General features: G+C 46.9%; 1 protein-coding gene across 4 annotated transcripts in view; it reads right to left on the reverse strand.

The window, feature by feature from the left end:
- The window catches only part of ZMYM2 (zinc finger MYM-type containing 2), a 93,879-nt gene that overhangs the window by 10,345 nt on the left and 67,644 nt on the right, over positions 1-15,890 (reverse strand). For all 4 annotated transcript variants that reach the window (XR_009555208.1, XM_060234823.1, XM_060234824.1 and 1 more), the window contains 5 exons: positions 12,671-12,800; positions 12,453-12,568; positions 11,111-11,288; positions 2,925-3,032; positions 1,483-1,577 (listed from right to left, as the gene is read on the reverse strand). Coding sequence is in view for 3 of the 4 variants with exons in the window: in XM_060234823.1 (XP_060090806.1) it covers positions 1,483-1,577; positions 2,925-3,032; positions 11,111-11,288; positions 12,453-12,568; positions 12,671-12,800 (627 nt within the window). In the remaining variant the exon portion in view is untranslated. The remainder of the gene's footprint in view (positions 1-1,482; positions 1,578-2,924; positions 3,033-11,110; positions 11,289-12,452; positions 12,569-12,670; positions 12,801-15,890) is intronic.

Consider the following 15,890-nt stretch of genomic DNA (forward strand, 5'->3'; position numbering starts at 1 on the left):
AGAAAACGACCCACTGCCATTAGTGGAACTAAATCATAGGACCCAATCCTTAAAATATTGTTTACACATAGTGCTAGCAGCGCAATAGTATTCCCCCCCCCAAAAAAAATAAAATTGGTTTTCAACATCTGTACAAAGTTTTATTCATGTATTCATTAACATTTTAAGTTTACTTTGTATCATACACACTGTTAAACGGATACAAGGCCCACAGCAAAGTAGATCAAAAACACCATGCAGAACATTGTGAAATCTCAAATTTACACTCTGCCAGTTTGTCAAGCCAGCATATAAAAAGATACAATATAATATCCAACCTGAACATGCAGTCAGGGAAAGTATACTGTATTTCTCCTCAAAATCAAATCATAGGCTACTGTCAAGAGCTTTAGATCCCACATTAAGAAGAAATACCAGATAAGAATCTCCAAAGGAAGAAAATCCAAATGGGAATTATCTTGCCCATATTTGCATAGCCTTGACCTGAATTTCTGGGGTCATTTTCTATCATGGGTGACACATTTTTAAAAACAAAACAAAACCTCAACAATTAGTGGTTCCATTGTTTTTCTATTTTAGGACTTTGTTCCTGGTAGTCTGATTCATGTTATCCCCAAAGGAAAAATTAATTACCATTACCTTCCTATAGGCAAAAAAGTACTGAGGGTATGAATTTACCTCAGAAACAACTGGATTTTCCCATTGGGGTAACTCTGTACCCAAGCTTCCTCAGTCTCCTTAAATAATCACACAAAATGAGAGTTGCACAATTTGCCCATGTTCAAAGGATTACAAATGCTGCTGCCAACCTGAGAATTGTAAATGTTTCTCATGAAATCTCCCACTTCTATGTTCCTGTGCAGTAACATTTAAGTGCTAAAACCTGGAAACGGGTTGGATACTCTGTTGCAATGTTTGAAATATTTTGTTATTATGAACAGTCAGAATTCTTCACAGAACAGTATAAACTTCCGCTAAATTGTTCACTCTGTTTTCAAACAACAGAACTGTAACTTTTGTAAAAGAAATACAGAGAGCCTGTTTAGTGATTAGAGCATCAGACTAGATTCTGGAGACCCAGATTCAAATCCTTACTCTTGTCACGGAAGTTTGCTGAATAACCTTGGGTCAGCCTAACCAACCTCATGAAGTTGTTGCATCCATAATCAACTTTAATAGGGCCAAAATCTGCCTGGAAATCCCCCCTTGCAAATTCTACTAGAATGAAGGTGTGCAGCAGAGGGACCATGCCACGCTACTTCAAGACTCCCTGTCATTTCAGTGCCACCTGTGAAACCTATCTCTTCCCAACGAATTCTTCCCTGTGAGCTGTATCATCCGACATCTGAAGCAAGTGCTTCAATTTTCTGCATAATAGGTCTAATTCAGTCTATTATAATAAACAAGGCATAATCAAATAATACAATCAATCTGCAATGCAAAGCTTAATCATTTACACATATCAATCACATAAAGCTGTACCTTCTTTTTAGTTCGAGGTCTTGGTTGTTCCTCGTATTCCTCTCCAAAGACAGGAAGCAGCAAAAATTCACTCTCTGTATCAAGTTCCTCTGTTGCTGCACAAACAGTAAAAGTATATTTCCATAAGAAAGGCTTAACTACCGTGTGGTCCCAAAATGTTGTCAAGGTATATATAATTGAGAGCCCTTATTTGTCCAAATATTATATGCAAACACTGGCATTTATTAAAAGAAGTGCGTAAACTAAAATTGGTGTGTATGCCTTTCCTTAAAAAAGAAAAAGTAATTTTTTCAAGCTTGGTCTACAACAGATTCCTGGAATTCCTCACTTCAACCAAGAACCCCCCCCCCCCCCAATTCTGAACACACACCCTTTTCTTGCTTTACCTAAACTCCTCATTGGTTCTCTCCTATGTGGTGCTCACAAGGACATCATTAATACTTCCAGGCTTTTAACTTTTTGATACAAATTGCAGAAGAGGATATTGGGATGGTGGCTAACTCTGAATCCTTTGCACAACAGGGGATCTCAAGATGATAGTGATACCAGAGATGGTTTCACATGAAATGTGGATCTGGTGGAACGTATAGCTAAAAAAGTGGTCATGGGCAATAGTATAGATGGCTTTAAAAAGAATTAAGACACATTCATGGAGGATATCATAGTGACCTCTGGCTGAATGTGTATTTTCTTGTTGTACATCGCCTAGAGCCCGGCATTGGCTGGGATGAGGCGATTCATAAATTTAATAAAAACAACAGAAACATTTCCCACTTCAGAGGCAATTTGTACCAGATGCAAAGGCTACAGTTCCATGTGGTAGTGGAGAAGAAACTTGAGAGTCCCTTGGACTTCAAGAAGATCAAATCAGTCAGTCCTAAGGGAAATCAACCCTGACTGTTCCCTGGAAGCTCAAATACTTTGGCCACCAAATGAGAAGGGAGCACTCACTGGAGAAGATCCTGATGCTGAGAAAGACAGAAGGCAAAAGAAGAAGGGGACAGCAAAAGATGAGATGGCTGGACAGCGTTACTGATGTTAACTAACACAAATTTGAACAGACTTCAGAGGATGGTAGAAGACAGGAGGACCTGGCATGACTTTGTCCATGGGGTTGCAAAGAGTCGGACTTGACTGTGTGACTGAACAACAAAAAAATCAGTTCCATGCCATTGCTTGTGAGTTTCCAAAAGAACAATATGACTGGCTGACTGGTAAATGGGTGGACTTTTTGGCCTCATCCAGCAAGATTTTGTCATCCTTTCTTTATATGAAAACATGGAAGCAGAATTGTTCTAAGCCAATGGGGAGGATCTGAGAGAGATCTAAATTTAGGGCTTTGATATGGCTTTCCTGAAAGAATGGGAACAAGTAGTCTTTTTTAAAAAAGCTTGCACATACACACAACCTTAAGGTGATTCTTTTTTTAAAAGTGTACAAACCTCTGGGAAAATCAACCTCAATATCAAGGTCTGGTTCGTATGGAATATCTGGCAAGCTGCTCTGTGTTTCAGCCTCTGAATTAAGCAATTCTGCCTCAGTTATTACACCTGTAATTAGACAAATAAAATCTATTATTTTGGTTTCCTTCACAACGCAATCAATACAGTCCTTAAGGGTAGCTAGTTCAGAACTATAGGAAGGCAAAAAAAGGGTATGAACCCAACAAAGACTAAACCAGATACATTATAGTTACATCACATCCCACTACTTAACCCAACAAAAGTAGGTTTACAACAAAGCATTCAAAACAGGAAGAAATTATATTCCATAGCTCTCGGAGAAAGTGACACAGAGATCTCTGAAAAAGGAGATCCAGGGGAAAGCAATATGGCCAGAACAAGCCAGCTGGAATGAAACGGGAGCTCAAAGTAGATAGAGGCCCCCTCAACCTAAACACAAGGCAGCTCTTCAGTTCCCCCCATTGCTTATATGACACTTCAGGGCCGCATCTCCTCCTATCAAAACAGGAGCAAATCCAGTCAGAAGGCATCACCAAGGCAGTCCACCCAATCCAAGGTCCAGGGAGAGCAGTGCTGAGGGAAGACGGATGCCTTCTCTTTACATAGTTTAGCCTTTCACTGTTATGGCATTAGGGTGCCCCACTGGCACTGCCAGGTCGTTTCTAAACAAATTAAAAGGGTGGGAGGAGCACCTTTACCACACTGTTTATTCCTCTCCAAGGCTTTATGGAGTAGATCTTAGCGCTGACCTACTCCATCGTATCATTGAGTCTGGAACTCTGGAATGGCTCCTACAGCTAAGCTGCTTCCATATGGAGGTTTTTCTCTGGGCTTCCAAGCTTTTTTTAAGGCATACATTTGTGCCCATTTTACCTTTGTGGGCACCCTTTTACCACCATGTTTTGCTGCTGTTCTGCTGGAGGGGTTCTGCTACAACAACTGCAATAACATTTCGAATGCTCCACGACTATTTCAGTTTCAGCTTTTAATATACCCAAAATAGTGCATGTAGAAAAGAGGTAAGGTAACCCCAAAAAGGAGCTGGAATGTGCATGTTTGGACAACAAAGTACCACACAGTTTGTACGCAAGTCCACAGGGTGGCTTCCCTCGCCCATGGCAAATCCAACGAAGATTACTTCTGTGGGACCTATTAGTGTCTTTACTTGCTCTTCTAATCCATAATACCTGATATTTTCTTTGGTGGCCTCTCTGAAGCCATGCACTTTCTAATCAACTTTCACAGTTACATCAACCACAACAGCTTTTCTATCACGTGCAATGATCATGTCAGGTTTCCACAGTTCTGCTTTAGACATCCTCAAATGTAACACATGGTGGGTTGTCCAGTTGTTTTTCTTGACATATTCCATCAGGATCCACTCAGATTTTAATGCCTTCTTATTCTCATGTCCTGGACTGCTGAGCAATGACTCCAAAAACGGGAACAAGTCTCCAACCTGGCATTACCTTTCCTACAGTTACAGTAGCTGTCCTGCATGCCTTTCCCAAGGAATTATCTTGTAGCCAGGAGTGTAATTTAAGTGCAGCTCCAGAATTTCATTCTGAGAATCCCCTTTTGTTCCGAATCCAAGCATTTATCCTGAATCTCAAATTACTAATCTGGTTGTTCTTGAAAGACAGGTTGCTTACCTGTAACTGTAGATCTTCGAGTGGTCATCTGTGCATTCACACTCATGGGGATAGTGCGCCTGCGCCGATCCCCGAATCGGTATCTGAAAAAGCCCGGGATTTTTCCGCGCTCGGCGCCAATGAGCATGCGCAAGCGACCCACTGCGCATGCCCACCAGCGCCCGCGCGGCAATCCCGCCAGTTCCTCCCTGACCGCTGAAAGCCCCTTTACTGAAGAGAGACCGTCAGCAGCGGGGAAGGAGGGCGGGTAGTGTGAATGCACAGATGACCACTCGAAGATCTACAGTTACAGGTAAGCAACCTGTCTATCTTCTTCGTGGTCTCTGTGCCTCACACTCATGGGAGATTAGCAAGCAAAGCATACCTGGAGGCGGGAAGACGGTCAGCCTGAAGAAACAGCTTGCAACACCGCAGTTCTCAACCGAGTCCTCTGCTGAGCATGCACGTCCAGCGCGTAGTGCTTCATGAAGGCATGCGGAGAAGACCAGGTAGCCGCCTTGCAGACATCGGAAAGGGACACACCCTTCAGGAATGCCACCGACGTGGCCATCGCCCTTGTGGAGTGTCCACGAACAGGTCCAGGTAGAGGCTTCTTAGCCAACAAGTAACAAAGTCTGATCGTCTCAGTGAGCCATTTGGACAGTCTCTGAGAAGAAATTTTGGACCCTAACTTTGGGGCAGAGTAGGAAACAAAAAGTTGATTGTCCGTACGAAAACCCCGTGAACGGTTTAGATAAAACAGGAGGGCACGCTTAACATCTAACGCGTGCAGTCTGCGTTCCTCATCCGAGGAAGGGCTAGGGTAAAAGGTGGGCAACCAAACCTCTAAGTTAAGGTGAAACTGGGAAACTACTTTCGGGAGAAAAGTAATGTCTGGGGCCAGAGAGACCCCAGCCTCTCTAAAGGCAAGGTATGGGTAGTCACACCGCATCGCTGTGAGCTCCCCTGCACGACGTGCCGAATTGATGGCAACTAAAAATGCAGTCTTCCAAGACAAAAGTTGCAGGGAACATGTCGCCATAGGCTCAAAGGGGCGACGAGTCAACTTGTCCAGGACCAAAGTCAAATCCCACAGCTGTGGAGGGGATCTAGACGGGGGATGAAGGCGGAACAATCCCTTCATAAATCTCTTGGACTGCGGGTGAGCAAAGACAGAGTAACCCTCAACTGAATCATGAAAAGCAGAAATAGCTGCTAAATAGACCTTAATGGATGAGAATACCAGCCCCTCATCCACCAAGGACAAAAGAAACTCAAAAACTGTGGGCAGCCCAACAGTGTCAGGTGACATTGGAGAGTCAACCACAAAGTCACTGAACTTTTTCCACTTCCTCTCGTAAGAGGCACGGGTGGAAGGTTTCCTGCTACTCTGGAGCACTTGTTGAACCCTGGTGGAGAAGTCTAGTGGTCGATGAACCACGCTGTCAGCTTCAGGTGCGGCACGTTGTGATGGAGCACGTGCCCTCCCTGGGCCGACAACAGGTCCGGTTCTGCCGGGAACTGGTAAAAGGTCCCCCTCGACTGCTGGAGCAGAATCGAGAACCAGCCCTGACGGGGCCACCACGGGGTCACCAGAATGCGACGTGGCTTCTCCTGCACTAACTTGTGGACCACCCTCGTTAGCAAAGGTAAGGGCGGGAACATGTACAGGAACCAGCCCTCCCACCGAAGTAGAAGTCCGTCTCCCAAGGAAGCCGGATCCGCACCTCCCCTGGCACAGAACAATGGGCACTTCTTGTTCTGCGCGGTGGCGAAAGCATCCAGCTGTGGGTAGCCCCAGAGTTGGAACACCGGCTCTAGGAACCTCCATTGCAGTTCCCATTCGTGTGGGGAGGCTCCACCCCTGCTGAGAGAGTCCGCCTGTATGTTGAGGACCCCCGGCAGATGTGTAGCTTTTACAAAAATGTCCCACTGGAGACACTCCTCCCAGAGACCCATCGCCAGTGAGCATAGCCTGCGAGACACTGTCCCCCCCTGTCTGTTTATATAGCACAGGGCAGTGGTATTGTCCGTAAGCAATGCCACAGTCTGTCCCACCAGCAGTGGACGGAACGATCGAAGGGCAAAGTGAACTGCTAGCAGTTCTAGGTAGTTTATATGGCACCGGCTCAGTTTCGGTGGCCACTTGCCTCCCACACACAGCTCCTCCAGGTGGGCTCCCCACCCCCACATGGAGGCATCGGTAGCGATGGTTACTGTAGGGGTCGGCAGATGAAAAGGGGCCCCTTGACGGATGTTGCTCTCTGTTCCCCACCATTGCAAGGAGCGGAGAGTCCCGGGTGGAATGGTGAACCTCTTTCGAGGTGAGTCTCTGAGAGGCCGAAAGTGGCGCAAGAACCAAATCTGTAGGCCTCTCATGTGCAGTCTTGCGAAACGTAGCACGCTTGTCGTCGCGGCCATCAACCCCAGCATCCGCTGGAGCTGCTGAGCCGTGCCCCACCGCCGCCTTTGAAGTAGCTGCACCAGATTGATGATGTCCTTCGCTCTCTGCGAAGGGAGGAATGCTCGATGTTGTTGAGTGTCCAACAGAGCCCCTATGAATTGAACTGTCTTTGAGGGAGTGAGATGGGATTTCTCCAGGTTGACTTGCAGCCCCAGGGTGCCAAGACGACGCAGAGTGGTAGCGATGTGGGTTGTTAGACTCTCCCTCGACTTCGCCACAAGAAGCCAGTCGTCGATGTATGGGAAGACAACGACTCCCTGCAGACGAAGATGGGCAGCCACCACACTCATCAGCTTCGTGAACACCCGAGGAGCAGTAGACAGTCCAAACGGCAGGGCCCTGAATTGGAAGTGACGAGCACCCACTGCAAACCGTAGGAAACGCCTGAACGTGGGATGGATGCTGACATGAAAATAAGCATCCTTGAGGTCCAGGGTCGCCATCCAGTCTCCCTGATTGATGAGGGGCAGGATTGTTTGCAGCGTAGCCATTCTGAACTTCTGGTACAGAATAAATTTGTTCAGACTCCGAAGGTCCATGATAGGCCTTAGGCCCCCGTCCCTTTTGGGAACCAGAAAGTACCGGGAGTAGAAGCCTCCCGTCCTGGCCTCCGGTGGAACTACCTCTATGGCTTGTTTCTGTAGGAGGTTGTTCACCTCCGCCAGCAGAGGTGGGGAAGGGGGAGTGGTGACTACCACGGACTGGTTTGGGGTCTGAACAAACTCTATTTTGTAGCCCTCTTCTATGATGGACAGAGCCCACCTGTCTGTGGAGATCAACTCCCAGGCAGGCAGGAAAGGGCGTAGGCGGATGGATGAATTCCCAACGGGGACGACGACGCGTGCTTGGAAGAAGTCAAACCCCCTGCTTCTGGGAGCGAACCCCCTTCGACTTGCTGGGCGGTTGTGATCCATAACGGTTCCTGCCGTTACCCGAGTAGGGTGATCGCTCGGACTGGGCAGGGCGAGGACGCCATTGCTCCGGAGAGAACTTCTGATAAGGCTTCTTAGTCCAGGGTTTGGACCACTGCTTGGATTTGGAAGCCTTAGGAGCAGATTGGACACCCAAGTTCTTAGAGGTTTTGACACTCTTGTCGAACTCTTGCAGCGCCGAGTCAGTTGTGGTGCTGAAGAGCCCGTCACCCTCAAACGGCAGATCTTCGATGAAGGTCTTAGTGTCCTGGTGGAGCGTGGTAGACCTGAGCCAGGAGTGCCGTCGAATACAGACTGCAGACGTAATCTGTTTGGCCGAGGCTTCAACCATATGTTTTGCTGCGGCCAGTTGTTGTCTGGCCACAGCGAGACCTTCTTTTTGTAGCCTGGTTGCAGCAGCCCTCTTTTCCTCAGTTAACGAGGAAAGGAAGGGGGAAAGTTGTTCCCACACAGCATACTGATATCTAGCCATGCAGGCGGCATAGTTAGACACCTTTATGCCGAGTGCCCCCGCGGAGTAGACCTTGCGGCCCATTCCATCAATCTTCCTCCCTTCTTTGTCCGGTGGGGAGGAGTGGACCTTCCTTGCCTTCGAAGAGGAGGAGACGACCACCGAGTTCGGGCGCGGATGGGTGAACAAGAACTCAGCCCCAGTCTCTTGGACCCTATACATATGGTCCAGCCGTTTCGATGAGACTGGCGTCGAGGAGGGTCGCGCCCAAGGCTCTTTGACCACCTGGAGGATCACCTTGGTCACTGGCAGGGCAACCGCAGTGGATGTGTTCCTTTGCATTATATCGAACACATTGTCGTCCACTACTGGCTCCGGTTGCGTCACAGGCAGCTTGAGGGTGGCAGCAATCCGCTTCACAAGGTCCCCATAGGACTTCAGATCCTCCGACGGCGAGATCGGGAGATCCTCGGCCGTCTGGGAACCCGGTGAAGGCTCCAATCCCTGAACTTCACTCTCCGACTCCGACGACGAGGAGTCCTTGTGTGTGGAGTGCTCCGAGAGCATCGGGGTCGATTCTCGCGGTGGAAGGATCGGTGGTCTTCGATCCACATCTACCGGAACCAACTGTCGATCCAGGGGAACCGACGCCGACGCAGAGGCCTTCCGAGACCGATGGGATACCCTCGACACCGATGAAAATTGGGATGCTTGCTCCCAATCGTGGTAGTCGTCCGGGTACCAACGACAGGTCTCGTACCGGGAGTAGGGAGGCTGCCACCTGCGTTGCTCCCACGGTGGTATCGGGAAGCGTTGAGGAGGATAGAATGTGTCTCGCCTGACTCGGGGCTTGAATGGTGGGTCGATCACCGGTGCCGACGCATCAACCTCCGAGGCCGATTCGCTTTCGGAGCGACGACGGGAGCCCGAAGACGAAGACCGTTGGGTTAAGTCGATTTCCGGCTCTTGTTCCGACGCCGACAGGCGCTGCTGGTCAGCTGGGCTACGGCGCGGAGGCGTCCGAGGTTTTTTCGGAGGTTTTGTCGACGTCGATGTCGACGCACCGCCCGATGGGGAAGGAGTGCGGGGTCGCTTTCGCTTCTCCTTCGACTTCGCCTTTTTCGGAGGTCGGGTCCCCGAGTCCTCCTGGCGCTTTTTAGCGGGCGTATCCACCGAGCCCTCAAGGGAACGTTTCGTGGAGCCACGCTCTTCCGGCGAGTCCAAAGTCCGTATCGGAGCCGCATCGACCGATGCGAGCTCCAGGGCCGGGGTTTCGGACGACTTCGGTGCCGATACCTCCATCGGTCGATGGGGTGTAAGCGCCGATTCGATCAGTGCCGCAGATAATCGAGCCGCCCGGTTCTTCCTCGTCTGCTTCGAAAAGCGGAGACAATGCGGGCACGAGTCTACTCGGTGGGCCTCTCCCAGGCACAGTAGACACAGGGAATGACCGTCTGGAGGGGCGATCTTCTTCCCACACGCACGACAGCGTTTGAAAAACCCCCAGCGACTTTCCATAGAAAGTAGCCGCAAAAAAACTCCCCAGAACAATCTGAGAGAGAAAAAGAGGAGTGGGGGAAAAGCGCGGGCGAAGCGCCCCGAAAGGCCGTCCGGCGGGCGAACACAAGACGCTTTTTTTTTTTTTTTTAAACTAACTAACTAACAACTATGAACTACAACTAACTACTAAACAACAACGGTAAACGGGCTAGAACGAGAAGAAAAGGCGAAGCCAAAAAACTTCTCACCGACCGGGGAAACGGAAAGGTAAACCTCTCAGCGCAGCGGTCAGAAAGGAACTGGCGGGATTGCCGCGCGGGCGCTGGTGGGCATGCGCAGTGGGTCGCTTGCGCATGCTCATTGGCGCCGAGCGCGGAAAAATCCCGGGCTTTTTCAGATACCGATTCGGGGATCGGCGCAGGCGCACTATCCCCATGAGTGTGAGGCACAGAGACCACGAAGAAGATCTATATGATACCATGTCCCTGACAGATTTACTTATTTCTACATCTTTATAGTCCACCAGAGCAGGGTAATTTTACCTTCTCTTTCTTCTTCACTCATCTATTTGGTGCAACCAGTTAATCAATTGAGTTGTCCAACTTCTCTCATGTCTCTGGCATTTCATCACTAGACCCGCCTATTTGTGTAGCATGCTACCACAAGCACAAACAAAAAAAAGGGGAGGCTGATGATTCACTATGACAGCCATGACAATCACCCCACAGCAGTCAATACAGTGCTGCTAGAGAGCATTTTTAGAGGGAAACAGAGAGAGGAAGTGTGCACAGAAAACTCCTACACATGTAAACTCCACACTTAGTCAGGGTGTGGTTTCATTCCCCCTTCAGGATTTCCTTTTTCCCAGGAGAAGCAAGGAAGGAGGTATTGTTTCTGTCTTCCAATGTAGCTATTTTAGGTTTGGCTCCACCTCCCATGGCAGCCATTTTGGGGGGCAGGTCACCACCCCCTCTAAAAATGTCAAAGGTACCCACAGGTTCAAAAAAGTTGAAGACCCCAGCTGTATACTGTATCTGTGATCATCTGATGCAAACACTACACTTCTTCATGTACTGGAGTGCTCAATTATGGATGGATCAGGAGCAGCCACCTGGGCAAGAGAGGGAAAATGAACCCCAAACCACCAACAATAGCAATATTTAAAACAAAAATTTGTTAAGGCATACTTCTGATCTCAATGGCTTCTGCCACATCATCTTTTCCAGGCATCTCTTCTGCTGAAGCAACTGGTGAATCTTTAGTTTCCTCAGTGGGGGAAGGGATTTTATTCTTTAGTGCTTCTATTGCTTCAAGTATCTTCTCATTGCTATCCAGTGTAGTGGGCAGAAAAACTGGAACTGGTACCTAGTATAGGCAAGATTAAATTATTACTATTGTAAATTATAAACTAATACTCAATGCCAAACAGGTTAGAGTTAAACTGAAGCAGTCCTATCTACTACCACATTTTGAAAAGAAGAAACAAGCAAAAAGCAATGACAAGTGGTCGCTATTAAAAAATGCTAAATTCAATTAAGTCCTGCATGTAAGAAGTTCATTTTTCATAAATAGCTTCTGACATCCTATACCTTTCCTTTGTCTGCTTAGGGCACTTGATACACAACTTCTGGAAGCATCCATGCCAGCTCCACACCATGCTTCATCACTCCGAGAGAGGCAGGAAAACTGAGCTTAACCAAAGTTCTAACAGGACAGAAGGCATATAATGGACAACCCAGTGCTGCCAGGCAGAATGCCTGGCTTTTTCGTTCACATCTGACACTAGTGCAAATCTACAGAGGTATCTTTTTAATTTATCTTGAACTTCTGTAACACTGGAACTAATTGTAATGTAGCTTTCCCGCTCTCCCTTATGCCCCCCCCCTGAAAATGTGTCCCCAGCAGGAGCTCTTAGAAACAAGACAGGGTAAGGCATGGAAAGCTGCAGGCAAAAAGGTGTCAGTAGAAACTCCCCAGCCAGTTGGGAAGAAGTGTGCTCTTTCACTTGGCAGAAGGGCAGGCTGGAATATAAGCCATTAGAGCAACAGAACTCCTAATGAATGGCTACAGGAAAGAGAATCCCAACTCGTCTTTACATACTACTGGAGGCATTCAGATGTAATCACATCAGTCTGTCATGAGAACAAGCCTGGCTCATTTGGCTCCTCCTCCCCTTTGCACAAGGGGTTTGAAGATTTCGTAATGTCTGAATTAAGCCATTTAACCAACTGTAGTTTGTGTCTTGCCCAGAAGCTGCAATCCTATAACATGGTTAGATTGTAATTCAGAGTTCTAGTTTGCAATAAACAAACCAGTCACAATTTGTAAAAATGCTGATGTCAAACATCACAACAGATTGAAAAGAAAACCAGGGAGACTTCAGTCAAAGAGCCAAGCATGAGGAGAAGGGAGGGCATACAAATTTGAGGATTTCTGAGGCTCATTCTGTATTTTGCCACAACTGAGAAAGTGTGCACTAATACTAAACTATGTTTTAGATACATAAAGCAAATTAAAAGTCTTTCTTACTGGAACAGGAACAGTTGTAGCAACTGGAACATTTTGACTATACATGTGCATAGGGACTGGTACATATACAGGTACTGGAACGGGGACAGGGACATATTCTTTTTCCCAGTCATCATCTAAAATGAAAGGTAATATACTGTTAGATATGGGCATCGACTAAGATTATTGTTTTTGTCAATAACAACATAAAAGCACAGTTCCTTCCATCCAACAATTACCTGTTTGACAAGATTTTGTTTGCATGTGGGGTTTACAGTATGTGGCTTTCGTCATTGTCAGAGGCTTGCAAAGAACCGCTTTGTTCTTCATTTCTTTATTTGGTGTTGGGGAAGGAGGTGGTGCAGATCCCTGTAAATAAGGGAATCAACCAATATTAGCAGACCTCCCCAAAATGACCCCAAGCCCTACAGGTTTTCTGTGCAATTTGCATTACGATTTCTCCAAAATATGAGAAAATATCTGAAGGAGCAAATTAACATCTTGCTACCGGTTCCCAGAGAGCAGTTCCCATGTGCAAAACACATTCCATGATGAAAAATGTTTCTCTGATACTAAAGTTTCCCTAGAATCTAACATACACAAAAAAGGGTATTATGCAGGATACCAGCTGTTGCTTGAATTTAAAGTGCTAACCTATGTATAGGCTAACATCCATTAAAAATCAACATGGGTTTGCCACTGTTGAGGTATTCATATTACTATACACATACAGTACAAAACTAGAACTGCTGTTTTCAAGCATAGACAAGCTTCTGATCTGTACCAACGATGCAAACATTAAGGCATGGGAGGATGTCAGCATTAAACATGGTTAGTCTAATATGCTAACTGATCTCTCTCTTGTTCGTCCGTAGATTATATTACATTTTTAAAGTAATGGGTCACAAAAGCCTTGTGGGAATGATGTTGCCAACTTCCCCAACTGAGAGATCGACAAGTACTATACATGTCTGGGGGGAGGGGAGAGTATTCTGTGAGTGTGCATGCATGCCTGAATTTATTTATTCATTCATTTATCCCCAGTGGGGACCCAAAGTAGCTCACATCATTCTCCTCTACTCCATATTACCCTCACAACAACCTTGTGAGGTAAGTTAGGTTGCAAGAGTGTGCCTAGCCCAGTGAGCTTTCAAGGCACAAATGGGGATTCAAACTTGGGTCTCTCAAACAGTCCAACACTCTTAATCACTACACTACACTGGTCCTCATTCCACTCTTCTTTCTGAACAGGGGAGAAGGAATAGGAATGGAAGGCTAGTTTAGATTTCTAGTTTAAATCCATGTCTGAAAGAACTATCAGTGGTTTCTGGCCACAACTGCTAAACGAGTAGGACAATTCAAAGGCAGTATACCTCTGAATACCAATTGCTGAGAGGCAACAAGAGAGGAAGACTTTTGTTTCTGTTCCCCAACATAACAAGGCCCATAATGTTATACTAGATGGATCATTAATTTGATCCAGCAGGGATCTCGCATTATAACAAGCAGAACAGTAGGTATGCAAGCTGCTACTTTGCAGAGCTCTGGATTAGGGCCCACCCACTGCTAAAAAGAATTTTGTTTCCAGCAGCAGCAGCCTTTAAGGGAAATGTAAGTAAGCAAAACAGATTTTACACTGGGTCACATTCTGTCACTTTCTAAAGATGTAGACCCTGATACTAACATACATTCATCTATTAGAGAATTTAACTGTTCACAGAATAGCAGCATCAGAGAGTTGGAAGGGGCCATACAGGTAACCTAACCCAACCCCCTGCTCAATGCAGGATCAGCCTAGAGCATTTCCCACAAGTATTTTATTCAATTTATAGCCCGTCCTTCCCATAGAACAGGCTCAGGGTGGGTAACATCGTAGAAATAGCCAAATAGTTAAAACCAGATTAAAATTATATAAAATCTAAAAGTACAGAACTAAACACTGAAAGCTAAAAATGACAGATTCAGCCTCACAGGCATGGCCTATTGGTCCAGATCCAGCAGGTCCTACAGCATCAGGATGAAATGGAAGGGGGGAGGCCAATAACAAGTGATGTCCATTGCCTCAACTGAAGGCCCATCAAAAGAGCTATTTTACAGGCCCTGTGGAACTGGAGTAGGCCCCACAGGGCCCGGATCTCCAAGGGGAGCTCATTCCATCAGGCGGGGACCAGGGCTGAAAAGGCCCTGGCCCTAGTGAGACCAACTATCTGACCTGCCTCAGATGGAAAAAGGCAGATCTGGAAGTGGTGGTAACCTGGGCCTGCATGGTCAGCCCCCAAGTTTTTCACCCCTGATGTAGGCACCAGTGGAGCCTCGTCAAAGGATGGGAGCCTGATTTCTGATTCCAAACCCCCATCGCTTAGGCATAGGATCTCCATCTTTGATGGATACAGATTCAGTGAGCTCTATTGCAACTATCCAGCCATAGCTTGCAATGCCCTACCCAGTTCCTCCGAGGCCAAATCTGGGCAGCCATCCGTCAGCAGATAGAGCTGGGTGTCATCCACATATTGGTGATACCCCAGTCCATATCTCCGGATAATTTGGACAAGGGGGCACATATAGATGTTAAATATCATCTTCAGCAGAGGACAGACCACTGCCTTCTTCAAGGTCCTTTGGAATGTCCCCTTTGATAGGGACAAGTTGATAATCTCCCTTAGGGGAATCTGTACATCATCACTGAAGGCTATAACCAGCCATGACAGGCAAGGATCAAGGGGGCAAGTGGTGGATTTCACAGCATCCAGAATCCTGGTCCCACTGATGGCACCTTTTTTTTTGCCACTATGTGACACAGAGTGTTGGACCTGATCCAACATGGCTTCTCTTACATTCTTATGATCTTATCAACATCCTAGGAGAGCAGGCTGAAAGGGTCCAGAACTGGACCTGAAGACATGTCGGGCTTCCAGTTCCATTACTGTTTCAATTGTGGCTGGAAGGTTGCAGCGGAACAAGAAGACTTTATCAGCAAAATAATCTGTGAATGCCACACAGCCTATGTCCAATTCTCTAGCATTTGGCATACCCTGAGGCAAAGATGTTAAAGACCGAATTAATCTAATTGAGTATTTGTTCAGCAGCTGCTTAAAGACTGCCAGTGAGGGGGAACTCACCACCTCCCTAGGTAGCTGATTCCACAGTTGAACAACTCTTACTGTAAAAAAGTTTTTCCTAATATCTAGCCTTTCCACCCTTAATTTAAACCCATTAGTGCAAGTTCTATTCTGTAATGTGAACAGGAACAGCTCTGTGCCTTCCTCTAAGTGACAGTCCTTCACATACTTAAAGAGATCAAATCACGTCCCCCCTCAACTTCCTCTTCTCCAGACTGAACATTCCCAAGTCCCTCAGCCTTTCCTCATAGGATTTGGTCTCCAGGCCCCTGTCACTCTCCACTGCACCCACTCCATTCTGTCCACATCCTTCTTGAAGTGAAGACTCCAAAACTGCATA

The sequence above is a fragment of the Heteronotia binoei genome, chromosome 3 (assembly GCF_032191835.1).
Source record: "Heteronotia binoei isolate CCM8104 ecotype False Entrance Well chromosome 3, APGP_CSIRO_Hbin_v1, whole genome shotgun sequence".
In the NCBI taxonomy this organism is placed as follows: domain Eukaryota; kingdom Metazoa; phylum Chordata; class Lepidosauria; order Squamata; family Gekkonidae; genus Heteronotia; species Heteronotia binoei.